Below are 27,224 nucleotides of genomic sequence, written 5' to 3'. Positions count from 1 at the left end.
ATTTTGCTTTGATGTTTGAGACAGCAATGGTGATCACTATAGCCAAAAGACATGATCTGAAGAAGAGTTGATTGATTCTGGTAGATTGTGTCTGTCCTCACCTATAAGAGTAATACAGCATTTGAGGCAGATTCTCAACTTAGGCCTGAGCTCTGAGCTATATGACACTTTGTTTATTTTGTTTATTCTTGTGGTACTCTTTTTCCATCACTGCATCAATTTCCATTTACAGAAGTAGTGTATATAAAACACACCACATATCATTGAATGTCAATTTTTTTGGGGGAGAACTGTACACATTGTAATAAGCTAACAACACTTGTGGGTCAAACTGAAGAGTGTCAACACAGAAATAATTGTGTGTAATTATAAGATAAGTTGAACTGTACATCAACATGCGGCGATCAGTGGCATCATGGATTTGATCTTTCTGGTGCTTCCAGTCTGTAAATCTCATCTCCACTCGTGGCAGAAACCGAGGGGCCAGATTTTTTAGGACCGGGTAGCATGCTTGTTGAGGGGAGGTAAAGTTTGAGGTGAAGGCTTATCAGACCAAGCTGCTAATCCGGCTATAAAACAAAAATAAGCAGTGTATCAGACGCATCTCCATGTTTTTGTCTGTTTTGAGCTAAGTCCCAGTGGGGAGTGGGAGGGTAAACAAAAAGAAGTCAACACAATGCACGCATGGCACGCTCTAAAAACAACTAAATTCCGCCAGCAACGACAAACACCGTGGCCCTATGCTACTCAAAGGAGCAGCAAGGAATAAACTAACGACAAACAACCCATACCGGTAATTTGTGGCTGCAGAATTGTTGTCATTTGGTCTAGCATAGGGTACCTAGAAAGCCATCTTGCTGTTTCTCACTTTGTCTTGTCCAAAGGCTGTGCTCAGCCATGCAAGAAAATGGACTTCAGATGATAAGGTGTTGAAGACAACATGATAACTTATTTCTTATTAAATCCGTTTTGTCTCTTTATTTGCCTTACACACACACAAAGACACATGTATACAGGCGAGGCCTTGGTGTAACGGTGTGTCACGTGCGGAGTGACAGCACACTGCGACGGAAGTGACGCACACAGTCTGGCAGCAGGACACGTCTGTCATTACGAGGTGTCACACTTGGTGTCGTTGTACTAACCCTGGATTTCTTGCTCTGGAATTGCTTGTGCCTTCTTCTCTTAGAGATAAATCGGAGGTTTGCAAGTGTAGCAGGCAAACTCGGCACGACACTAGTTCTTGTCTTCACAGGTAAGCGTTAGCATTTGTGTCACCTGTACAGGACGCGCGCAGTGGCTTCACCGGAAGTAGCGATATAGGGTTCCTCGAACTTGGCAGGGAAAGATAGGAAGAGAACATCATTTCTCTCACTTTTCAATAAGTTTTGTGCGTATATTCGCATGCATACCACACTGATGTTTTTAATATATAGCATTTTGTTTTCAAGTGTGTTACCTGAGAGCGAGTAGAGCGCCATTTTCACACTTTTGGTACAGGAGCGGAGTTATGGAACTTAGTGCCCGAATAGAGGGGAGTGGGGCTTGGACTTGTGTGCCGTTAACGAAGTCAACTGGGTAAAAAGAACACTTTATTTACCTTTTTTAAATTTTTTTATAATTAGTCATGAGTCTTCGTAAAGTCCATTATTCTTATGATGTTTGTCTTATCCAATTGATAATGGTGAGGACGAAATGAAATTTTTCACGGTCAGCCCTACTTTCGACAAGTGATGCTGACGGGGTGGCGTGCGCCGTCGAGTAATACATTTTTTCTTTTTTTTTTCCATGAGAATATGAACGCACACATAACCTGACAGATGTGAACACGTGTGTTTTGTGCAACTACATCGGCAGTGTTTGTGTTCGTGGTTACCAACCGATACACAGCCAACCCCCCCGGTCCCACCCCGTCAACAAATGAGAGTAGCAGGCACATCTCGCAAAGTTCACATTTTTTGTAAAAACAAAAGTCACGTGACCTTGCTGCTCACGCGCTGGCTGATGACGTTTCTTGTAAACTGTGGAATCCTTGCTAGCGCAGAGGTTATTTGGCAGCCACAGACCCCCCGACTGCTGCCTTCTATTTACTGGAACTTGATCTCTCGACAGTTTTTATGTAATGGGAACATGTTGTCCAGAGATCAGGTCATTGGCTTAAGTTTTTGTTTTTGTTTTTTTAATTTTGCGTCAGTGAAAATCGAGTTTCACTGAGAAGTTTCAAGGACATCGTATCTTCGAGCGATCAAAGCGTTGGTGAGCAGATGCGAGGACCTCTCTCTCTCTCACATACATGTGTATGTTAAAGTCTGCGGGTATGTATCTGCGAATAACTAGATATTTTTGCAGATATCAAGCAGCATGGCAGAAGGCTATTCTCACAGCGTGTACTACTCCCCGGGTTTCAATCCGTCTGGCCGCCGTGGCTCAGCGGGCTTCGACCGCTTCATCCCCCACCGGCCCAGCCTCTGCATGGAGAGCGCCCACCACCGGCTGCTGCAAGGACTGCAGCTCCTCCCGCCTCACACCCCTGTACCTTTATCGTCGTTGTCAGCATCGTCTATGACGTCATCGTCGTCAGCGGCAACGGAGGGCGGGGAAGTGACCGCGTTTCCCTTCAACGCCGCCAGCGCCACCACCATCATCGCCAACAGCACCGACTACGATGAGGTCTTCGGCACCACCAACAACCCCGGGAGGTGGGAATACGAGCGGAGGCTGAGCGCGGCTCTCGCCGAGGACCTGCAGGGGGCTGGGGTGGGAGTGGGGGGCGGGCGCATCCTGACGTTCTCCAACAGCACGGCACCCCCCAGCCCCGCCCTGTCGCCGTTCTTCCTTCACTGTAAGTACATGGAGGGTGCTACTACCTGCAACACGCCTGAACCATAGCAGAAGTTTAAAAGCATTTTTAGACCCCCCTTTGCCCTCACAGACCCTCAAATCCCTTCTTAACGAACACATGTTGTCGAATGTCGACTCTGCATGGTTGGTGTTTGCTTGGTAGTCATGTCAATGTTCACATTGCGGTCATGTGTGTTCACACTAGGTCACTACCATTTGGGATGTGCTTTCTTTTCAACTAAAGACGTTTGAGAAACTAGACTGGAGGACACTGGATATCCAAATCAGGTTTGGAGGAATCGAGACTGATTGTGTGTCACGTGTTGTCAGCCTCGTGCTACTGTAAAACCAGCAAGGGATCGGACAGAAAACTGAAAAATAACTGAAGAAAGGAACAAAAAATTCCTGCTACCTAAAGAAGACAAGGGATAGGAATGGAGAGAGAGAGAGAGAAAGAAAATAATAGAAGACAAACATGATAGAATAATGTAGTTATAAAGAAAGAAGGAAAGGTTTAGCTAGTTGTCTCACTGTTACAGATACTTTAGTGTGCTGTTGATGTACAGGACATACACCAGAACTCACGGCAGCCCAGTATTTCTGAAAGTGGGAGTGACAATCACAATTTTGAAAACGAATTCGTGTTTAGCAGGTCATCTGTACGATGTTCATTCCCCTCGATGGTTTAAACTTGCGACAAGAAAGTAAACTACTGCCAGTTAACAAGTAAAAGCAGTAAATCTGTTAAGTGCTTGTTTTAAAGGTTCACTGATGCACAAAATCCATTATTTCAGAAAAAAGGAGTTAGAGGAAATGGCTTGGTGAGCAGTGATGCGCAATGTAGCAGAAGGAAATGAAAGGGGATTGAGACCTGGTGTCGGGATGAACTTGGGGAAAAGTTAAAGGTCCACCTGAGAGTGATCTCACATGCTGTGCTTGGCACACAATAGTACTCCCCAGTATCTGAGAGAATGACCCTAGTTTACTCAGGAGATATAAACAGATCTCTGGTCAGAAGCAGCAGGAATGTAGGTGAATACATTGGTGTTATGAAGGCTGCAACAGTTGGAAGGGCTGAAGACACTTGTTGACCAAACCTATCAGAGGACATTACACTGTCATGGCTTTTGTCTTCCTTTGGTGAGAACCGTGGACTTGAATCTCACGCTGGCATCAACATGTGAGCTGGTAGATTGTAGTTTTACCGGAAATTTTAGCCATGTACAGCACACGAGTGGGAAATAAGAAGTTGATTGTCGATAGTCAGCGAGTTGAACCCTTGAAGTCGGTCGGCGATCAAACGAAGCCATTGGCACGGCCTGCACGTGGGGAACAGCTTGCTCCCAGGCCACAGCAACTCTTCAGGCGGTCAACGAAGTCGCACCATTAAAATTATCAATTATGAATGTGTGCAATAAGAGTTGTTGGTGGAGGAATAACCCTGTCTTAATCTTCAGTTTCTTCTTTCCCGAATTTGTCTTCTATTGACATCAATTCGTTAAGTCTCTTTGTTTAGCAGATTGTTTCTCCGTGAAAGTTACAAAAGTTTGTAGAAGTGTTGGAGTGAGAGATTCACTGTACTTTGTTGCATGGCTTCAATCATACGTGTTGCATAAAGTGAATTCCTCAATACACATCTTCTTCAGTCCATCCCCAACTCGCCTTTTCCTCCAGAACACCCCACCCAACCCCAGCTCTCTCATTTCTTCCTCTCTGGCTTGCAGTCATGCACCAAATCTCATCAACGCCGACCATGTTTTTTCAGAAGGAAAAACTGCGGCCTCTAATGATGCTTTCCACCACAAATGAATGTTTAAACCAATCTCCAGTTCACTCGAGGAACACTATAAACCTCCCCACTCTACCCCACCCCACACCCCGCCTACGGAACTGGCAAAGCGCTGATGGACACACTTTGTGCAGATGTGTCCGATGTTTTTGCTCAAGTTACATGCACAAAGGACAGTGAAACCCATTATGATCAAAGCACAACAGGCGAAAATGTTGACACGTGATCGGATATGCTAATTTTTGTAGAGGCCAGAGCCACCCACGCGCTTCGTTGTAATCGGTATTGGAGAGTTTAAAGTAGACAAAACATCTATGATGTAGTCGTCGAAGTGCACAGAGAGAGTGTGTGCAAGGGATAAAGACACAGAGGAGAGAGAGAGAAAGGGGATAGAAAGAAATAGTAAGTCGAGTGAGTGAAGCGTTCCGGAGGTTGTGTGGAGGAGCCTCACGAGAATCTCGTGAAGTGCCATCGGTACTCTCATAATCTTTGGCGAGGACAAACAATGATACAACATGGAGGGTAGCTGTGATGTGGCCCTGGCAAAAGGCACAAGCAGATTACAGGGCGTCTGTCGCTTCTCTCTTCCCTTCTGGCAGTATTTTTTTTTCTTTTCTATGTGGCCCTCGGGCAGGACGGTACACAACCAGGCTTAAACGCGAGGCGATGAGAGGGAACTCTTTGATCTTCTGACTTTCTTCCACTCGGCTTCTCTCCCCGCTTCTCTCTGATGCCCGCTCGTCTGTCAATCATGTTTTAATTCAGGAGGTCTTTTTGTGTGCTGTGAGAAGGTCATCCCGTCGTTGGCCATCACAAGGTGACAGATATATTAAGACACGACAACAAGAAAAGAAACGAGGGAAAACGCGCAATAGGAACAGTTTTGTTTGGAGTAAATAAGTAAAACATGTGATCAAACATGTCCTGCCATTCTGGAATACAGACGGTGTAATTTCCATATGTACTTTAAAGATTAAAGAGAGGAACTTGAGTATTGGAGGTCACACAGAGAATTACAAAATCCTGTTGCAGCCAGGATACAGAGATAAAAACGATGTACATAAGAATGTTTTATATTCATACAATAATACTTGTATTGTGACAATTTCCACAGCATTTCACCTTTTTTAGCCCAAAAACATAGCAAAATATTTTGCTGATCTTTTTCAGTACCGGATTGACATGTACTTTGTATTGGTGTTGCTTTCCTTTCTCGAGCATTGCAGGAATTAATGTCCTCGTTGGACCCAAGCCCAAAGAAGCATCAGTACTCAATTTTGTGTTTGAAACTACTCGTTGACTCACGATGGTGTCTACAATGTCTGTTGCTCAACTAGAGCCTGGTGTGTCAATGATGTGAACCCTGTACTGAACTGTTTATAAATGTGTGGATGTGGGACACGCACGCTAACAGACAATTTATGTTTATCCCACAGCAGGTGGTTCGGACCCGTGGATAGGCTCGCCGAAACGAGATGCTAGTCTTGGCAGCCCAAACTCTACACCTCGCTGCATCCGCACGCAACCTGAGAAAATTCTGGAGCTGTCTCTGCGCAATGACTTCTGTAAGTCATTTCCATTGTCTCCCTTTTCTTTATTCTTTTATTTATTGTTTACTGATAGGACTTTCGACTTATTTCCTGACATGGTCAACATCGGAGTCGCCGTAAATAAAGGCATCACGGTGTGTGTAGTGAATAGGTGTGTTGGTGGGTGTGTGGTGAATAGGTGTGTGGGTGAGTGTGTGAGTGTGTGTGTGTGCGTGTGTATACATTCACGTGTGTATGAGATTGCAATGAGGGAGAGAAATCTTGTTGATCATCTTCGTGCCGTTGCAAAATTAGCTTGCTCTCGACTGAAGTCCGATTTGTTTGCACACAATGGCAAGACAAATGCACCCCGGAATCAACATAATTCTTGGCCAAAATTGAGCTCTCGCAAAGCAGATATCTTAAAACCTGCGCCACCCACCCATACACCCACATACCCGCCGTAGGACAGGGTGGATACTAACCAAGTCTTACCATGGGACTGTCTGCAGACTGCAGCCTCATGGACTGGGGCAACAACGACTCCATCGCCGTGGGTGTGGGCAAAGGTGCCTATGTCTTTCATGCTCTGGGGAAGGGCCAGGACCTCACGCCGGCTCTGTGGGCGAGGGGCGGAGGCGGAGGCGGGGGAGAAGGTGTCGGCGAAGGATCCGCCCACCGCCGCAGAGGTCACGTGTCGTCTGTGAAGTGGAATAACTCTGGCACGCAGTTAGCCCTAGGATACAGCCAAGGATTGATTCTGGTAAGTGTTGTAAGCTGAGCTCTCAAGCTCGTACTCCGCCTTCTTTCCCGACCTTTCAAAGACTGTCCGCTCTCTTAGACACGCACGCACGGAGATGGGGGAAACAGTTTTTGTTTCCACTTTTTACATTGCTGTAAGCCCCCAGGTCCCCACCGCTACGTGGGATGTAAAGGCCGGGATAGAAGGAAAATGCACCACAGTACACATTCAAGTATAACTGACCGTGACTATTCAGCATTTAACAACTGTATTCACATTAACAAACAATGTGTTACTCTGTAAACAAACCATAATATACCAATGTCTGGCCAAGCATGCTCAAAAACTAGGCTGAGTTGGTCATAGAAGTGGATGTAAATTTATAGCTTTTTACTTATTAAGAGATACCTAACTGTTCACACTTTATTTAAACGCTTCAACCGCAGTTTTCTTCGCTTTTACTTCAAAAGTAAAATTTCTCAAGTACACATGAAATTGTTTTCTCTCTCTCAACCCACTAATCAGAGATTTTTCTTGTTTCATGAAATATTCGTGATACATACCAATGTGCTCACAGATCTTGGTATATTAAAATAATCCTATTTTCCAGAACTTTCAATGATACTTCTACATAATCACCATGGCAATGAAAATTCATGCCTTATGCTTAGGTTCACACCCCTCCACACACACATCCACCCTAGACTCATCTTTCGTTTCTTGCTTCAGTTTAAACCTGGCAATGCTGACAATAATTTACATTTCAAGAAGAAACCCATTTTCTCCATGACATTTATCTAATCGGGTCACCGGAAGTTCCTCCCCCTTCCTTCATGAAATGTGTTCCCAGACTTCCACTGTTGTGTGCTTTTGCAACACCCTTCACCTTGACTCCCTCACACATTCTTCTGTGCATCAGCCATCATCAGGCATGCGCACTCTTGCCTGCTCTCGCCTCCGCATGCACTGAACCAACCATCCCCCTCGGGTTTTTTCTGTCCATCGTTCTTGAACTCTTTTACAAGACGCGTTCAGCATCTTGATGACACTTCTTTTCTGAAATAAAAAGTGTAGCTTTTAAAGAAGAAGTCTTTTTTCTAGTTTCTTTAAGGAACGAAAAAGAAAATTATCAAGCATCACAGAATTTCGCGCTGCAAAAATTGCGACAATGAGTCGATATTAAAATCGTTAATTGAAAGCAATTATTTAACAGAATTTTGGATAATTTATGCTTTTCTTTATATCATCTCAAGTGTCTTCCAAAGAAACTTCAAAAGTTTTACGAGAAGAAAATGTTCAGAAGTTTGTAATTAATGGTTTTAATGTGGAGAAGACGTCCTTTATGCTACCAAAATTATAAAAAAAAGTCTTGATAAAGATGAGATCATTATCCGATCAGTCAACTGTCTGTAAAATTGTGCAACCTTCTAAATGTCCATTACAGAAATAATGTATTTCGTTCTGGTCGCCAATGCCCTCCCTTCGTTAGTAGCTACTCGCACACTTAACACGGATGATCGGGTGTCCCGGGTTCAGATCTCGTGTCGGGATCTTCTTTCTGTTCCACGAGGCCGGCTACTTTGCCGTGATATTGCCGCAAGTACATTAAATAGTACTGATAGTCTCACCCATTCCCTCAACCCTACAGCAAATTTATCTTCAGGTAAGCGGCAACAACCGTAAATCCTTAGATGAATAAACACAGGTTAAAATGCAATGCAGTAACGAATGGAAGATGATTTGCGAAATGAAACATGAAGATGAAAACACGAGACAAGATAATATGATGCGGAACAAGTGTTGACATTGTCTGAAGTCCATCACATTCATATGAGTTTTGTTGTGATTCAAAATGCACGAAGTGGAGCAGGCTGCATGGCCGCCAGTCATGTTCAGCAAGGCAGGCCCATCAGAGTTAACTGCCTTGACACGAGTAGCGTGGCTGACGCTTTAGTTGTCTCCCCACATGGCGGTAACTCCAGTGCAGTGTCTTCCCTTCCGCAGAACAACTTTCCAGTCATTAAACAGATTTACGGCCGTCAGCTCACGAGATGTGGCTGTCGTGGGTGAGCAGGCGGATGGTGGTGCAGCGGAGTTCTGCTTGTTAACGTTTCATCTGTTGCAGCTGTTGCTGCCCTTCCACCTAACGACTCCACCGATTTGTGTCGGCTGTGGTGGAGTGGTCTTCTGGGTGGGTGAATGAGCAGAGAGACAGGATCATGGTTCCTTTTGTTGTCCTCTGCTTATTTGAAGGCTAAACATGTCCTTCCGTGTCTGGAAAATCTCAAAAGTAGAAATGAATTAGTGAATGGAAGGGGAGGGGGATAGTTGGTGGAACAGCTTACGAAAGTAAGAGATAATAGCAGTAATAGAGAGAATAGGGTGGGTGGCACAGAGAGGAGAGACGGGGGTAGAGAGAGAGGAGGGAGGAGGAGTGTGTAAGGGGAGAAGGCGATTTCCGTATTGCGACCGTTCATCCTCTTTTAAAATCGGTAATTTTCGCTGCTGTACTGTGAAGAGTGATTACACGGGGCAGCCTCGCACAGTCAACGAGTGCTGCATCGTCCGTTTGCAAGTGGGATTGAAAAAGTCCGAGTTTCCAAAAGTGTAAAAATATTTCAAAGCGCCGAATTTTGGCCTCACCTCATTCCAAATGTTCAACAGCAAAAAGACAAGGGGGGATAAGCCAGCCTCTTATCCAGGGTTTGACTGATTGAGGAAGAAAATCTTCCGTTAAACTCCCGAAACGAAGTGGCTTTATTTTCCATGCATTCAAAGATAAGTCGTCTTTGTATCCTCGGAAGACCGGAACAAGTTTCAGGGGAACATAACTTGCCATCACTCGCTTGCTGTGTTCATTCCAGGGACATTTTGAGGGAGGTAACCATGTGTCATCATGTCGAATAAAAGAGAAGACCTCATCCTTGCAATCCTGCCCACTGTATGCCACGTGGACCTTCAGACAAACATTCTCCACCTCCACCTGGGTGTGAAGCGCATTTGAAGCAGTTGGAGATGAAGTGGCTAAAGCTCCTGTCACGACAACCACACTGAGGATTGGGTGTTGTGAGTTCGAATCTCAGCTCCGACCACCTAGCTTTTTTTGGGATACGACACCTGTTCACACGGCTAACCGTCAGTGGTGCGCGTGCGTGCGTGTTTGTGTGAAGGTGCATTTGATGCTATCCCAATAAACGTGTAGAGGTGTGCTTGTGTGTTGAAGCGCGTTGAATCCCGGCTTTATCGATGTGGGAAGACACTATAAATAAACAGTAATATCATTATACTTTCATTTGTTATTATTATTGACAAATGTATGTTTGCTCTTCCTTGGAAGCGCACATAATTTTTGTAAGCGTGTGTTTGGAAATGAAATCACACAGGGTCCATAGTGTTTCTTCCAGAAACTTTGCTGTTTGGGGAAATCTCCAGTCTTTTCGTCCCCTTTCTAACAACAGCCGACCCTCCTACCTTGTGAGGCAGAATTATGGGTGGACCATGTAAAAGTGAAGGTTGCAAGGTTTAGCGAAGCTAGGAATACAAGTTGACATACACACACACACGTACCCCCCCCCACACACACACACGTACCCCCCCCCCACACACACACACACGTACCCGTACACACACACACACGTACCCGTGCACACACGCGCTCACACATTCAGTAACCACGAGGCCTGAATATATTACAAACAACTGAAAGTCAGTTTTTTTTGTATCCCTCCCAGTTCCCTGGATTGTCCTCCCCGGTTCCACTTAATCCGTCATGTCCTCACTTTGCTGTCAATTTATTTGCTCCTTCTCTTCTGCGGCCCTCTCTCTGTCTCTCTCAAGATGCGGCCAATTGGCTTGCTGCTGCCATGTGTGAACTAACCAAGCAGTCTCTTCACCTCTCTCCTTCTCTCCTTCTCGTATGTTTGTTTGTTTTTTGTTTGTTTTTGCTTTTGGCCTTGTTTACACCACCTTCGGGTCTAGTATAGTATGCCACTATTGCATCGTCCTGTATATTCTCTGTTTTGGTGAGGTTTGTTTTTCAGTTCGTTGACATCATTGTGATGTTGGTGTCAAGGCTACAGCCTCGGTTGCACTTATTAGCTGTTCTCAATGCTGTCTCAGTATTTCCAGTCCATCCTGTCCGGTGGTGTGTTGGTTGAGGAGTGTGAATGATTGTGTAGGTGTGACTGCATCTCCTGACTTGTATGTAGGGCTGTTTATTGTTTACCCTTTATCTCATCTGCGACTCTCTGTCTCTCTCTCTCTTGCGTCCAGTTTCATTCTGCCAACATGCTCAGATGTGATGCTTGTATTGTGAGTAGGTGGATGAATCTACAAGAATGGTGATGGTGGGAATAATATTGCCCGAGATGTCATAACTGAGCATCGGGCCAGTTGCTGGCTGCGCCGTCTGCCACTCCAGTGCGCATGTCAGGAAGTGGGCAACATGGCGGCCTGCGGTCTCGCGCGCCTTTGATGAGCAGATGAAATCACAGGCCTCGCCAGCAGATGCTAATCATTATTAATGCCGAAGTCCTCAAGAAGGAAAGGTCACCGTGAATTTACGAGAACGACTTTGAGACTCTTTTTTTTTAAAAAAAAACCCACCAACCTCTGACATCCGAAAATTCGATTTAATTAAGACCACGGCTTCCAAAACTAGTGGCAGTAGAGAGCTTTAAAAACTTCTGTCTTATCACAAGATGATTTCTTTTCATCCTCTTCTCATCCACCCACCCCCACCCACCAAAAAAAAAGATTCGTACAAATCCTTCTAACCACTCGCCATCGATACATCTTCGAATGAAACTTATGTACAAGTGTTTGCACCTCTTTCAAAACAGGTAATAAAAAGATTTTCTGTTTGTGGTATGAAGAAATAAGAAGTGGAAATGAACGAGGGTGAGGGGTGGTGGGGGAGAGCGGGGGTGACAAGAGGCGAGGAAAGAAGATTTACAGAGAGAGACAGCGACATTTGATTGACTGGATTTCATCTGTTTTTAATTACTTCCTTTTCTGAGAGAAACTAATCGTGGCTAGAAGGAATTGAAGGAACAGGCAGACAAAACACAACACCGAGTGTGAGAGAGGATTTAGGAAGACGAGTGGCAAAGTCCCAAAAATGACTCGGTGACCACGAGAGCTGGTGAACTGTCGGCAGCTCAGTTGTACATTTAGTTCACCACCTTGTGCACTCGGAAAATAAGCAAGACATGAGCCAATTAATTAAAATGTCTTCAGAATGTGCAGCGAGTTCCTCTGATGGTGCAGTTTACCTGAGGGATGACAAGGGTTGGAACTTCGTGGTCGTGGTGGTAGGTAGGATGGTGGCGGGGTTGAGCACGCGATGTTCATACCAGTTAAAGTCGTAGAAACTGAAGTAAACCGGCAGTAAACAAATAAATAGACTAGTAAACAAGAAAAATATGTTTTGTTCCAGATTTGCGACGCTGAGGGCATGCGCATTGGACAAGAGCTATTTGCGGGCAAGCGCACACAGGTGGGCTGCCTGGCCTGGCATGGCCGACACCTGTACTGGTAAGTGATGCACTGGGTGAGAACTCTCACGACAAGCTGAAACAAACAGAAAAACTGAGAAGACCTTATCGACTGACTAAACAAAGATGATTATCGACAGTGGTAGAGGTAGTGACCACGGAAGTCGTGTTGATGGGTGGTGGTGAGCATGATTGGCAGTCGCGAGGGTCATGTCAAGCAGATGTAGAGAAGATGATGATGATGCCAGCAGCTAGGCACCACTGTCCATTTCTGTAGCAGGTCTTCTCTCTCGCTATTTCCCTTCATTCATCTCTAGGGGCCTCTGAGAGGAATAACTAAAACCAGCCAGTCTAATATCTGAAGCAGAAAGATCGAATCCCTGCGAATAAATTATATTCTGCAAAGGTAAAGCTCTGCAAGGTGAAAATAAAAACGAAAATGTTATCAATGTAATAATTAAGGGGTTGATTTTGCAGAGCAAATCCATATCCTGGTTGGAGTTGGGGAAGGTGAATGGAGACAAAGGTTACTTTCCCACATTGGCTGCTAATATTTTTTCAAAGGGAGACCGTTGAGACAGTCCGCTGAAGGGCTCTAGGAAGGGAATTCAGCTCCCAGGAATGGAGGATGACTTTTTGTGCCACTCAGAGATAGACGCACGGAATATTTCCTCGTCACGTGTTGTCCCTCTCACGCCTGCTGCCAGTGTAGGGGGAGAGCAAGGCGGGTGGAGGGCGAAAAGAAAAGAAAGGGAGGGCAGAATAATTGGTGGTGTTGAAAGAACAGGAAGGGACGCCATAGTGGGAATGAACACGCCAGAGAAGAGCGAAAAGAGAGAGGAAGAATAGAGAAGGGAGAGAGGGAAGAGAAGGAGTTTATTTTGTTTCTCATGTAGGTCGTTGTCTCGACCCATCTACACGCCAGGTCGAACCCCACCTGTCTAGTCACACGACTCACAAAGAAATAAGGACGAAGTGAAGGAGAGAAGTCTTTTTCTCCCTGTTTTATAACCCTGGAATACATCATGTCTGTGTATTTATGTTTGTCTAATCCTAAAAACAAAGCCATCGTTGGGTCTACACACTGTGTAATCCCAGGATGTCCTCATTACTCTCGGTCCTGGAACAAAACGCTTTATGTGTCCTTATTCCTTTCATCTAAAACAATAAACACCTTTTGTATGTACGTTTAATCTATATTTTTTTCGGTTTGTTAAAAGAATTGTAGTTTTACTTTGATCTCGTGAGATTTGAGCTTTCTTTTTTTTCCTTCGCATCTGCCATTCCATTATGATGATCACTGTTGTCGATTAATTTAACGAGTCCTCCTGGATTGTTCGCTTCTTTTGACAGTGGCACGAGTTCCGGTCGGGTGTTTGGCTTTGACCTGCGGGAAAGCACCCCCAGGCCGGCAGAATGTCCCCCCGTGCACCGTGGGCATGCCTGCAGCATCCAGTTGTCTCCGGATGAGAGCATGTTCGCCAGCGGCGGCAACGACGGGGTGGTCAACGTGTGGGACCCGCGAGCCAGCGGGGTGGTCGAGAGGATCAAGGCGCATGTCACAGGCGCCAAGGTGAGAGCAGGAGACACTACCATTGTCCTGTAGTTTGGGGAACACTTGTCCAGATTGTTTCAAATATGGCCTGCAAGTCTGTTTAGAGAGTTAGTGGGGTGCAAGTGTTTCTGTCACGGTCATTTTTAGCCAGTATCTTGACAACCGAAAGGAGCCTTTGGGATAAATAGTATCGTACTATAAAATCAAATTTTATATTTTTTGTATGCAACAGTAGCTGTGTCTTTGGGGTTTATGAACACTTGTCAGAAACGAAGGGAGTAGATGCGGGACAGGCAAGCCACTAACCCATCCTGATCGTGGGTGGCATTCGTTTATGGATATAATAAAGTCATCGTCTGTGGAGATGTTTGTACCACTTCCATTGGCCTCCCCTCTTCCCTCCTGTTTCGCCCTCTGACGGGAGGAATGAGCGGTGTGCAGCAACTCCAGTGTTTGCGGAGGCACAAGTCTCATAAACAAGCTCCCATCGGGGAAGTGTGATGGACAAGCTCGAGTTTTGCATAAAAAAATATCTTTGATGCTAACGGCCATCCTAACCCTTCCCATCCCATGACCCTCATTGACGCCATTTTGTACACTTAAAAAACTTGTTAAAAAGTGGGATTGAAGCTGCCTTTTGAGTCTGGTCATTGTGTTCTAGGATAATGCATTAGAAAATAGCGAGAAATAAAATACTGTATAATAATCCGCTTTGGCGCTAAACTAAAAACAATTCTAATTTTTTAAGCTTGGATGTTGACAGAACTTGGCTAAGTCTTGCGGACAGCTTTTAAAAGTTGATCGCCTCCATATCCATGGTGATTTCCCAGTCAATCATCAACTCTCCACAGACACCTCCTTGAGAGAATTAGCAACATCTCAACTCTCTTCCACCTGCATGTTTAAAGGCGTCTGCTCAAACTGGGTGACTTATTCAGCAATGCTTACCCATTGTCGAACACTCACAGATTAACTCTCAACAAAAGACTGTTAGGGACAAATGGTACTTTCCTGTCACTGTCTTCACCAGCCTCTTGCTCCCCTCCCCTGTCCCTACCTCTCCCCTGTCCCTACCTCCCCCTCACTCTTCTTTCTCCCCTTTGACACGCATTTGCGTGATACACACGTAGACACTCGTCAAGGCACACGATGCACCCCCTGTCTTCTCTCCCCCACAATGGACAATGTAGGAACTGGCTTAACGGACACAGCAGCATCACTCCCTCCTCCATCCACCGACCCCTTCTTCCCTTACTCCCTTCCCCTCAAAAGTCTCTGATGATGACACAATGATCGGAAATAATACCCGTTTCGCTGCTGTTTCAAAGGGTAGCAAGTTTTGCTAATCACAACCGTAAACCTGCGGCCGCCTTTCATCCTGTTTGTTTGTGTGGCCGCACGGCGCTGGTGACAAGGGTTGGGTGTGGTGCCGGACACTGGCAGCGGAGTCTGGCCATTATCCCCAGAAAGATGCTATCATGGTGCCGGCCCCTTTTGTCCCATCATGTCGTGTCTGTCAACGGTCGCAGGCGCTGGGGTGGTGTCCATGGCGACGCGGCATCCTGGCCAGCGGCGGAGGCGCGAGCGACGGCCACATCCGCATCTGGAACGTAGGCGGGCAGACGCTGAAAACGGAAGTCAACACACAGATGCAGGTGGGAAGACATGAGAGAAAGAGAGAGAGAAAAACGAAAGATAGAGTGGTGCAAGAAAATTCCATACTGTTGATATCAAGACAGAGAAAGAAAAGTTGTGCGTGCGTGCGTGTGTGAGAGAGAGAGAAACTGGAGAGATGCATTTATATCTAGAGCTTCTAGTGCCACAAAAATAGAACATGGAATTAAATATCATCGGATGAAAAGTGGGAACTGGAATAATCTCACACATGTTTTATTTATACAGTTATTTTTTTAAAGATAACTGCATTTTTGCAACTAAAAATGAAAGATGAAAGAACTAAATATAAAAAAAATACTATAATTTTCATGTTGAGTTATAAATTGTTCTGATTTTCAAAAAAAAAAAAAATGACTTATTGTCTGTATTGCCGTAACAAAAATTAAAATTAGGCAGGGGACTGTTTTTTAAGGGGCTTTTCGAAGAGATTATATATTCTTGAAATAGTTGCTAAAAGGTACTGACAACAACAGTAGTCTAGGCATACAAATAACACCTTAGTTTTGAAGTTTCGTATCTTCATTAAAAAAGAATACGAATGCCTGTCACAAGAACAGAACAGATCGTCTGAAGCACACATCCACCATCTGTTATTGGAGATGCTCCATTTGTCACTTGTTTACATTGCTCTTTATTTCCATTTAAAAGGCCAAACAGGAAATTGAAAGTCTAATTCTTGAAGCATTCGCTACTTGCAATAATTTGCATTACTTTTTTTAATTGACTTTCAAATATGCTCACAGGATCTGTAACCCTCTAGCTCTAAGGCCAGAGAAGAAGTTCCAAAAGTTCTGAAGTGACAGCAAAGTTTTCGAGAGAAAAAAAAGAAAAGAGAAAAAAAGTGATTCGAGTCCAAACGTCCTGATGTAGCTTTGTCTGATGCTCTTCCTGCCCTTCTGTCATCTGAAGAGGGCTTTCCCTCTTTGATAAACAAATATACATCAAAAAGAAAATAGGATAAGGGAGATAACGTCTCATGAGTGGCTGTCTGCATTTGTTTCGGTATTAAAGTATTGTCCTGGGATAGTCTGGCACCAGCCTCTCGCCCACATATCTACAAGACAGCCAACGACACAGACCTCTACCCTCCCTCGTGCTCTCCCTACCCTACATGTCCCTCTCCCCAACTTTGTCTTTTTATAAGCCCCTCGGTTTCTCCAGCCCTCGTCGGAGATGCTTTGCCATACTCTCAGACCTCACTTGTATGTGGGTGGGTAGATGGGGTAGCAGTGGCCAGTGGGAGGTTTTCGAATCATTTTAAATAATTCCCGACACACAGAATGAGCAGGCAAAGATACTCTCGGGTAAAGGCCATAAAATTATAAACCGTGTATCTGTAAGATTTTTTTCTCTGTAGTGCACTTAAGTTTTCCTCCCTCTGATACACAAGACAGTTGTAGTCTGTGATACACCAAAGTAAGGGAAGGATTAGGGTTGCTAGGTGAATGTCAACAACAAGCCGGAAAAGCCTAATTTAATAATAAAAATTTAATCAGCTTTTTTTGCATTTAAAATAACTCGACTAAAATGAATTTTAACTCTTCGGAATACATATATTCTCGAGACGCCGGCTTTACTACTTTCCCACAAGAAGACGAAAACGAACATGATGGAAGGAAAAGAATTGGTGTGATTTTGTGTGATACATTGGAGTCCAGCTAATCTGAGGCCAGTCTGGCATGGATGTCAGCTGACAGGAAGTCGGATCCAGCCAGTGGAGGTCCATGGGTGATGGTGTGAGTGCTGCTGACTCATTGCCTGCCTGCGGGTCTCATTGCAATACATTGGCAATTATGTTCATAGGCTAATAGTGTACCTTAGGCCCTGTCCTACTGTCCCCCACTTCCACCCCGCTTTCCGCAGGCCTACTTAGGTATGCCAGACAAGTGTTTGTCTTGGATTTTGCAATTAGTCTGTAGGTCTACAGTTTCGCGGGGAGGGTTTTGTCCGACCTGTGCGGACAAGTTAGGAATTTTTTTAATTTTCTGGCGGAGCTCGCAGAAGTCTTTAGAGGGTCAACAGGCGAACTCACTGGTAGACAGGTGAAGGCATTTCTCAACTTGTCTTTTCCTGTCTTCTGAAGGGAAGGGGGTGGTTGTTTAAAGGCTTGTGTGTATGCGTGCGTGCGTGCGTGTCCTATGTGAGCAGCTCCGTGCTACCAGCTGACATGAGAGCCAAATCATGTTCTAACGAGCCGGCATAATTACAACATTTTATCGCAGAATCTTAGCCATAAGCCGGGTTCCGTTGAAATATCCCATGGAATTTATTTCGTTTAGGTGTCCTGGTGTCCTATGGCAACAACCAATCAGCGCTTAGCAATTTCCGTAGTGCCGTGCGCAAACCGGATGCTGGGAGCGTTTGTATGTGTGTGGTTTAGTAGGAAACATTCCTTCCATTGTCTTCCAACAGCCACACCATTTCAGCCTTACTCGGGTGGATAAAGAGCCATTGACTGACAAAGAATTTAGCGGAGACAATCGTGTTCACAGGGCCACCTCTTGCTGAAGTAACAATAAATGTGAGCGCCATGGAATATGTCTGTGGACATATATATATATAGATATATGACTTGTTTAAAAACATGCTGAACGTTTTATGTTGTCATTGGAAGGTTTAGTTTCTGAGATAAAAATATTTACAGTAAATATTTATTAACATTTTACAACAATGCAAGTTTCAACACTTGTAAGGGTTTGTAAGAGCTCGCACTGTGAGCGACTGTAAACACTGTCAGTGATTGTTTTTCTCGTCCCGGTGTAATGTTGACATCTAGCCAATGAACACGATTATTTATTGGCAATAATTACACGAAATGTCGATCGCATACAGTCACAACTTTTTTCTTTCTAGTTTTTTAGACATTTACATATCGGGAAAGCCGATAATAGAAACTTTTCTCCTCCTTCCCCCCTTTTTTGTTTAATCTATCCGTGCGACAATTCGATAACACGATTTTTTGTCATCAGGTTTTTTTTAATTTATGTATCTCGGTAAACTACCCTCATTGCCATCCGTGTTTTTAAAAGAGGTCAAGGCCGCATTTACGGGACGTCACAATACATCACAAAAGTAGGTTCGCTGATTGGCCAACACAAGTACCACGTGATCGAGACGCTCACACTGTCTTCAGGATTTTTTTTTTAGTGAAGTCATTTGCAAGATTTATGTAAATCCTTGTGTCCTGCTAAAACAACAATAATAAACTTGTAATGAGACTGCTGAGTTCTAGTAACTTGACAACAACTCTGATGAGTTTAATTAATCCCATGTTCAACTCATTTAGCCTTAATGGGCAACATTTGTAGCACCTGTTGACACACCTGTGTTCATCGCCACCACCTGTGTAGGTGTGCAGCATCCTGTGGTCCGAGGCTTATCGCGAGCTGGTGTCCAGCCACAGCACGACTGACAGGCACGAGGTGGTGGTGTGGTCCACCCGTAACCTGCACCTCAGTCTCCTGGCCCGCCTGCCGCCCCCTGCCGGCCGCCCTTTGTTCCAGTGCTTGAGTCCAGACGGCACAACCCTGGGTACGTTGATGTACTTCAGTTTACTAATCACTACTTTTTAGTTTTTGGTGGGTTACAAGTTCCGGGAGGGTAAGAGGCTGTTTTATCTGAGAGTTTAAAAAAACAACAACACGAAACAAGTCTTGTAGGTACAATAAGCAAACATTTATACCATTTATACTGTCAGTGTAAACATTTATACCATTTATACTGTCAGTGTAAACATTTATACCATTTATACTGTCAGTGTAAACATTTATACCATTTATACTGTATGTGTAAACATTCATAGGCTGCAGGAATACAAAGGCAGGCAAAGCCATGCTGCCAAACTCTAGAAGTGTATCGAGGAAGAAGAAAAAACATCGACTGCAGTGTAATGACAACAACAACTATTTTCTCTCACAGCATATTACTGAATGTACAATGAGCACATCCACCGACGATGACTTTTTGAAGACACTAGGTGTTTCCCAGGCTCTGACATTTGCATGGACAGATTAAAGCTCGCTTGAGTTGACATCCAAGTCTGGTCCACTGACCTCGCTCTTCCTTCAATTTGTTCTTGACATTCCCCGGAGATTCCCACAGCCCGAGACAGGAATACAATCATGGAGGGCTGTTTCTACTAATTATTGAATAATTTACTGTAATTACTGAGATGTACGTTGAGAAATGATTTTGTGGGAAATGAGTGACACCCGTCATGTGCCTGGCATGTCGATGGGAGGAGGAGGAGGAGGAGAACTTGCACTTTGTTTGAATGGATGGAGGGAGGGATGCAGCGACAGTTGTGAACTGAAAAAGTCTGTGTGGTTCTTTCCATCTTCACAGTGATTGGTTAGTGCAGCAATCCTCATGCGCTTTCCCCAACCAGTAATTAGCACTTTTTACTAGTAGAGAAATAACTCATTAAAAATATACAAAGCCATCTTGGGATGGAGGGGCACTGTGTGCACGTGAATAACTTGGTTGGGAGCAGCAGGAGCGGACAGTTCTGTTTCTTTAGTCTTGCAGTTATGGAAGTTTCAGAATTTCTGTAGGTAGTATCGGTGTTTCTCTTATCTTTGGGGACATTCTTAAGCTAGTTTCAGTTCCTCTAAAGACTTGTCCACCCTCATCTCGAGCGCGCGTGCGCTTGTGTGTCTGCGTGCGCGTGCGCAGAAGCAGCAAACCATTTCTTTCAGAGAAAATACTTTGGCAGAAAGTAAGGTGCGTGGGAAGGGAGTGGGTTGGATGACAAAAGGGACTGGGCGGGGAGGGATTGAGGAATGGGGCATTTCATCTTTGAGTACGAGAGAAGCTTTGTTCTTTCCTTTTATCTGTCTTGCTTTTTTTTTAAAAAATAGAATAATTAAATATTGGAGTCAAAAAATTATTTTTTATTGCTCCTCTTACTCGTGGCGGTCATCATTTTATGTCATCTTTATCCCACCCCACATTCTCCCTCCCGCAACAAACATTTCTCTGCGGGTTTCGACCCTCATCCCACTGACCTTAGTAAACACTTATTAATTCCTGCCGCGAAAGGCGATCCCTGCCGGGTTTCACACGCATGCAAATTCCAGCCCACGTGACCAAGCCTCCTCGTTTCCTTTCTTGGCTGCTGCTCGAGAGACTCCTCCGGGCCCCTAATGTTTATCCAAGTGCCCCCTCGTAACAAGAATGTTATGGGATGGGTGGTAATTATTCTCGCTGCCTCCTGCCATTCGCTTCCACGCCGACGACGGATTAGATAATTTTCCTCAACGACCAGGCTATGGATAAAGAGAAAGAAATGATACAAGTTTACAAAAATATCGTCTGCTGCTGTAAGGTAGAGGGGCGGGACCCATCTTCCTGCTTCTGAGACATTTCAAAGTATGTTCACAGAAAGGACTCAATAGGAATAATTTCTCTCGTGTGGCAGTCAAGTTGTGGACAGACCGTCTCTAGCTGCTGGCACCACACATGGACGATCTCTCTGTGAATTCTGGCATTTCCTGGGTAACCTGAGCCACCTCTTGCCAAGTACCAGCCAATCAGAACACTTACATGTCTGGATGTAACCCTGTTGTTTGTTAATACTTTCATGTCCATGATGTCCGACTATTGTAACCTACACAAATGTCCAGTCGCCGTGGAGCTTCATGTTTATTAATATTGTTGATGAATATTGCATTGTAGCAATGTCACCTGTTCGCAGAACTTTATGATTCACGGTTTCTCACCATCTTTAATTCCTTTGTGTGCTATGATGTCAGTTTTAGTTGTTAGTGTTTCGCTCCGAGCTGTGCACCGAAGTCTTCTGTAGATGAGGCCGTTTCAGCAGAACTTCTATTTGACATTTTTGACATATGTGACAAATATGAAATAAACTGTATAAAATGTTTGTTTTGCAAATGTTGACAAATTGATTTTTGGACAGATCATCGAGCTTTACCGCTTGCATACTTCCCGCGTGAAAGAAATTAAATTTCAGAAGTACTAACTTTTGTCTGTAGGGTGTTTGCTCATGTTTACCTCTTTGTTTACCGACGATCTGTCAGTTCGTCCATCCATCATTTCTGGATTTCATTGTTCTCCTCTCTCCCACCCCCGTCGTGACTAGCAAGAGTTATGGCTGATGAGTGTGTGCACACACTAAACGATTCCGTCATTTGTCGTCGTCGGCTGGATGATTGGTGGGCCTCAACAACACACCTTTCCGCTCACCTGCTTTCCCGAAGCGCGCGGAGTGCGCTCCCCTTCTTTCCACCGCCGTGACGTCGTCAATTAACGACAACCCCCGGACAGCCAATCACGTTCGCCTGTTGACTTCCGAGCCGGACGACTGCCTGGTGTCACGTGCCAGGTCTGGTGCTGAGAGATGTCACGGAAAAGACAAACACGACGCGAGACGCCGCCATATACCCGGCAAGTCACCCGATATTGATGACAGGACGGACTGCCATGTTGTCACTGGATATTGATGACAGCTACGAGCCGCTCTACCCGTTCATCGCGTACAGAGACAGGGGCTCGGGTGGGGATCGTCTGACGATCGTTCACAGATAACAAAGCGATGTTTTCGATGCTAATGCATTGCGACTGCCGAAGCTGGGTAGACATTGTCACCGATATTTTTTTTAAACGGGTCTTACAGCCCGGGTATGGATGTGTTTCCGAGCGATGTCAGTGATTATTATTATAACATGTGTGTGAAATGTTTGCATACTACTTCATGTTCATCACAGTTCTAATTGCTGGTCTCTGACAGACTCCTCTTACTAACCTCTCATCCCTCTCCTCCATTCCTTTCATCCAAACATAGCGACTTGGTGTTACTTTAACTTTTGTTTGGTTTTTACATTTGCGTGTGTTGCTCGAGTGGTAGAGGATTGGAGAGGGTTTAATATGAAACCCTGTACCACGTGACCGAGATCTTAGATTGGAGTTTGCGCACGTGCCGTAACTGAGTGAAGACCCTCAGCGCCACCAGTCGGCAGGGTTTTAAGTTCTCGCTCGTCAGTCCTGTCCACCATCCTGGGCTTGCACCGAGTCCCACTTGGCGACCTTTTGATACAGAAATCGTGCATTTTACACAGAAAAATAAGTCCCACTCACAGTTTTGGCTACTAGTACACAACGTGCATTTGATTGTTCATTTGTCTGTCAACCATGGCTTCCCTCTACAACATGGTTTGGGTGTAGAGTTTTTCTGCTCTTTTGTTTCTCCTTCCTGTCTGCACGCTCACTCCAAACCCTTTTTTCATCTCGTATCTCTGAGACTATTACACTCTGGATGTCCTGTGCGCAAAATAGTTTAACTATTATAGTATTACATAGGGGAGAAAACTTGGTAAAGCTAATAATTATGCTCAGAGTTTTAATAGCTTATATTTTCCACCTTTCGTCTATGAGTTATCGCCCGCCTGACAATCATAGTGAACCGAAAATCATTTGTTGTCCACGATTGTCCTAATAAGATAACAAAACGCTTTCACGCGTTCACAGACTTTGAGGACAGAATTCTTTTCATGGCTTTCAAGAACCTATCGCATGGGTTTTAGAAAAGCGACAGGCACGCCCGGAAATGAAACAGCGGAACGGATTGGTCAATGAACAAGTCACGTGATTGATTTGAGCCTATAGAGGCTGGAGTAACAGGATGCGGCCTGATGGGAATGGTTTCCGTTGCCATTTCCGTACACCGGACTGACAGTGGTGCCAGAGGCGGTGAGGTCGATCAGGCCAAAGTTTGTTCACGGACACTGCATTCTGTTTCCTCTCGTCTGTTAGCGGCGCCAGTGGGTAGGTAAGGACTTGCAGGTGTTTGCTCACCCAAGCGTGAACGGCTTTTGAAAGGCTGATCACAACTTCAGCTTTGGGGAAGCTTGCAAACTCGGTGTTCCTTCAAGCAGGAAAGTGTCTTCTAGGAATGACATTTCAGTTCTCGCCTTTCTTTCTTTCTTTCGCCAACCCCTCCCCTTTTTATTTTGTCTTTTTAGATAGTCCGGGTACGGGGGAGGGTTTTAATGCCATTTAGCATTGTTTACATGTTTACATCTTGTGAAGGCTACGCAGAATGCAATGTTTTTCACACATTACTATTTGTTGTTATGTTACTGATGTAGCTTCATGCACTAATATCTGGAGACACGTTTGTTATGTTCTTTTTTTCTGGTGAAGGGTTTGTGACAGGGTTTGCTGACCCGTTACTTAGGGGTGGGACAATAATATTATGGTCGCTGTGATGTAGTTGCTGGCACAGTGTAAATCTGAATCAACTAAGGGACAACATGTGCTCACGACAACCCCAGGTTTTGTTTTTTGGTAAAGAGTAGGAAAAGACATTCCCAGACGGTGAAGCAATAGAAGCGGACATGAAGGAGGCTGTGTATCAGAAACACAAACTAGTCAATATTTACCATATTGTTAAATAAACAGTCTTTAAGAATTAATCTACACTTTGTTGACGAAATGATTCAAAACTTTGCCGGATTATTTTTGCTAGAACAACCTGACAAAGACCTTGTTTCATTGTGTCGATGTTACAAAGATGGCCAGCAGACAATATTGCAGCAACATCTGGCTGAAGTTGCTTTCCTTTTTTTTTTTCCTTTGTAGCTTCGGCATCATCTGATGATCGTCTCCGGATGTGGAAATTATTTCCGAAGAAAAAGAAACCAAGTCCGTCGACATCGCCCCTCAACTTGGACCGTCTGATTCGCTAAGGTGGGAATCTCTCATTGGTTCCTTCCAATTGTTACCTGCACACGACAACCGTCATCGACAATCAAATCCGATTTCATCTGGTGACATTTTCTGCGGCAAAGTGAGGGATCACGTGACGCCAGCTTGAAGCCTACCTGTGAGTCTACCTGTCAGCCTACCTGTCAGTCTACCTGTCAGTCTACCTGTCAGCCTACCTGTGTGAGCGATTCCTTCATCTTAGAATCTTCCCGTTGCCTGCACTGGGCTCGTGGGCTCATTCATCGTTGCCTGCCACAGCAAGAGTATTCCCTGTGTGTGGAGGTGAATCTCAATTGGATGTCTTGAGATGCTGCAGAAGCCAGCAACTATCTACTTTTGCAACAATTGGGAGCAAAATGGAAGAAAAGATTATTTCAGTTCAAAGGACTTGAACAGATTCCTCAGGAAAATATTATCTTTTTGTCCATTATTTCTCAGCGTATAATAAAAACTCGTATTTGACTGTATTTGCTCTTCTGCCTGTGTTGTCTTCATAGACACGATGTGTGTAATCAGTGTTGAATGCCACGAATGCTGCTGGTGGTGTTGGTGCTACAGCCAGATGCTGCTGCTAATTCCAAATATTGTTATTCTGTTATTTATGTGAAAGCATGTTTATTCCGTGGAGTGTGTGTTTGAGTCCACCACATCCAAAGCGCATTCACCGACATGAGAGCATCCAGGCAAAGGAAAGCAGATGCACGCACGCGACAACAGCTGCAACACCCACAACGCCCACAGCCCTCTACAAGCAGGTGTCCGATACCTGGTGCACAGCAAACACTCTCACATAAACACATTAATGCTTGTACATATTTAAACCTGCTGGTGTGAAGGGGACATCGTTTAGTGTTCGAAGCCCACCGCCAACAGAGAAGACATTCAGGTCCCCACCCCAACATTGTAGTGAGGTTTTTTAGGCAACTGGATATCCCCCCTTCAATTGTCCCACCCCTACACCCCTAAACATGGACTAATTCGCGGTTCGATGCGTTCCCTTAAGCTATCTGATAACGATCAGGAAAGGACAACAGGAAATTGGGGAGGCAAGAATGGTCAAGCTGACCTTTAGTAACACTCCTTTGGCCCATCCAAAAGATCAGCAGTCTGGTCATGTAGTTGCAGGCGATGGCAAAGGCTTTGGGAGTGTTTAGAACTGTCAGCTCTGCTAATTGGAGGAACCATTAGGGAAGAGATGTCACTTGCAGTCGTTGCCGAGAATGAAACAATATTTCTGCGTTTTTGGAGAGTGAAGGCAACATAATCAAAGACCTAAAACAAAGTTCCATCCGGATGTACCAATCGTAGTCCCCTCCATGTCTGCTGTTGGATCACTCCGAGGCTGGGGAGTTCTCTTGTTTTGAAAGTTGACCCACAGACGCCTACCACAGTCATAAATTTCAATACAAACAAGTTTTACTCTATCTTTAATATTAGTTTTATCCTTCTTTTAATGTTTTATTGGCATCTAACGAGTCTTGGGTGGGAAGAGTGTGTCCAGACAACCCCGAGTTCACCGTCCATTGCAGTAAAAACTCTACACGCATGCGCGATGAACTGTTCACGCCTGTACTGTTATAAGATTCCAACTTAACGAGTAGAACAGTGATGAGGGAGTCACGTGACCCAAGAAGACGATGAAATCTTTCTCTTCAGGAACAGCCTGTAGGTTTTTCTTTCAGGATTTAATTTCCATTTAACCGCGCGATGCGAGGTCAGTCAGTGCACCAACTGTTTCTGGTGAAGACCGCTGGGACATTTCATTTCTAGTGTCTGCTACAAGAGCTGACAGAAAATAACAACTTGATAATCTATGGACAAGTTTTTCCCATCTTTCCACAATGAATGTCGATGCTCCATAAACTACTGACTGCGCTGTGACGACCACATCTGCGGCAACTCGCAAATCCTCCATGGTCAGTGTAGCATGAAGTCCTCCGTGCACTGGACACAGCATCCCTTGACAGAGGACATATTTATTTGTTTGATTTTTATTTATTTGGGAGAGATGTGCTGGTGGCATCGTGTTCCATTGCTGTTTTAGCGATATTTGTTTTGCCCACGAGAGCAGGTACAAACATACCCGCTTGTCATCTCTCTCTACAATAATGTGTGGGTGGTAAGGGTTGGATATAGTAGTGAATGTTTTTCTCTTTATTGTACTTGTCCTTTTCTATTCATTGGTAAAACACCTTTGAAAGCTCATTTATAATTTAATTTAAAATAGTATTTGCAGATTTCTATGATTAAATTTATAGTTAGGGTATCCAATATTGCTGTTCATTATCACAGGTACTAACAGACACCATGTTCTTATCTGTTTCTAATGTGTAAAATAAACAAGAACATGATTTTTTTTTATCAGTGGCTGACATATTGTTCAAAATGCCTTTAAGTCTATTGGAAAATCTTTGTATCTTTACCTTGTTTTTCAAAAGATTTAGAGTAGGTCGTATATTTATTTGTGAAATCCTATGGCCATGGTTTTTTTTTTTACTGCGATAAATAGTTAAGTCGAAGAACCAGAGGTGGACACGGGTATCACATTGTAGGTATTGTGTGTACATTCTCGAGGTCTGAATGTGTCACATTAATTTTTTAGGTTTGCCGCCTTATTTCATCCAATTAGCTGTATAGAGATACCCGATACCCGATACCCAGTCAAACTACATGATGGACCAGTGACACCCAGTTCCAATTTCATGTTGCATGATGACGAGAAAAACATTTTGGTAGAGAACAATGGACATTGATTTCACATAAGCACCAACAGGATAGGGAGGCAGTACTTGGCCCCAAGATCGCCACAGAACCACAGCCAGCATCAGGAGAAAAATGGTCAGGGTGTGTGTGTACAATGCCAGGAAGTCAT

The 27,224-nt window shown here is 44.4% G+C and overlaps 1 protein-coding gene across 1 annotated transcript; it reads left to right on the top strand.

The window, feature by feature from the left end:
* Positions 1 to 1,109: 1,109 nt before the first annotated feature.
* Positions 1,110 to 24,811, top strand: LOC112574503 (meiotic fizzy-related protein 1-like). The gene is made up of 8 exons (XM_025255629.1): positions 1,110 to 2,842; positions 6,067 to 6,195; positions 6,672 to 6,922; positions 12,339 to 12,436; positions 13,750 to 13,969; positions 15,481 to 15,606; positions 18,979 to 19,159; positions 24,227 to 24,811. The coding sequence occupies exons 1-8, from the start codon at positions 2,362 to 2,364 to the stop codon at positions 24,331 to 24,333; spliced, it is 1,593 nt and encodes a 530-aa protein (XP_025111414.1). The 5' UTR covers positions 1,110 to 2,361; the 3' UTR covers positions 24,334 to 24,811.
* Positions 24,812 to 27,224: the final 2,413 nt, after the last annotated feature.

This window comes from Pomacea canaliculata, linkage group LG10 (assembly GCF_003073045.1).
Source record: "Pomacea canaliculata isolate SZHN2017 linkage group LG10, ASM307304v1, whole genome shotgun sequence".
Taxonomy (NCBI): Eukaryota; Metazoa; Mollusca; class Gastropoda; order Architaenioglossa; family Ampullariidae; genus Pomacea; species Pomacea canaliculata.
Note: the sequence above shows the minus strand (reverse complement) of the source record. Positions and strands in the feature narration are given on the sequence as shown.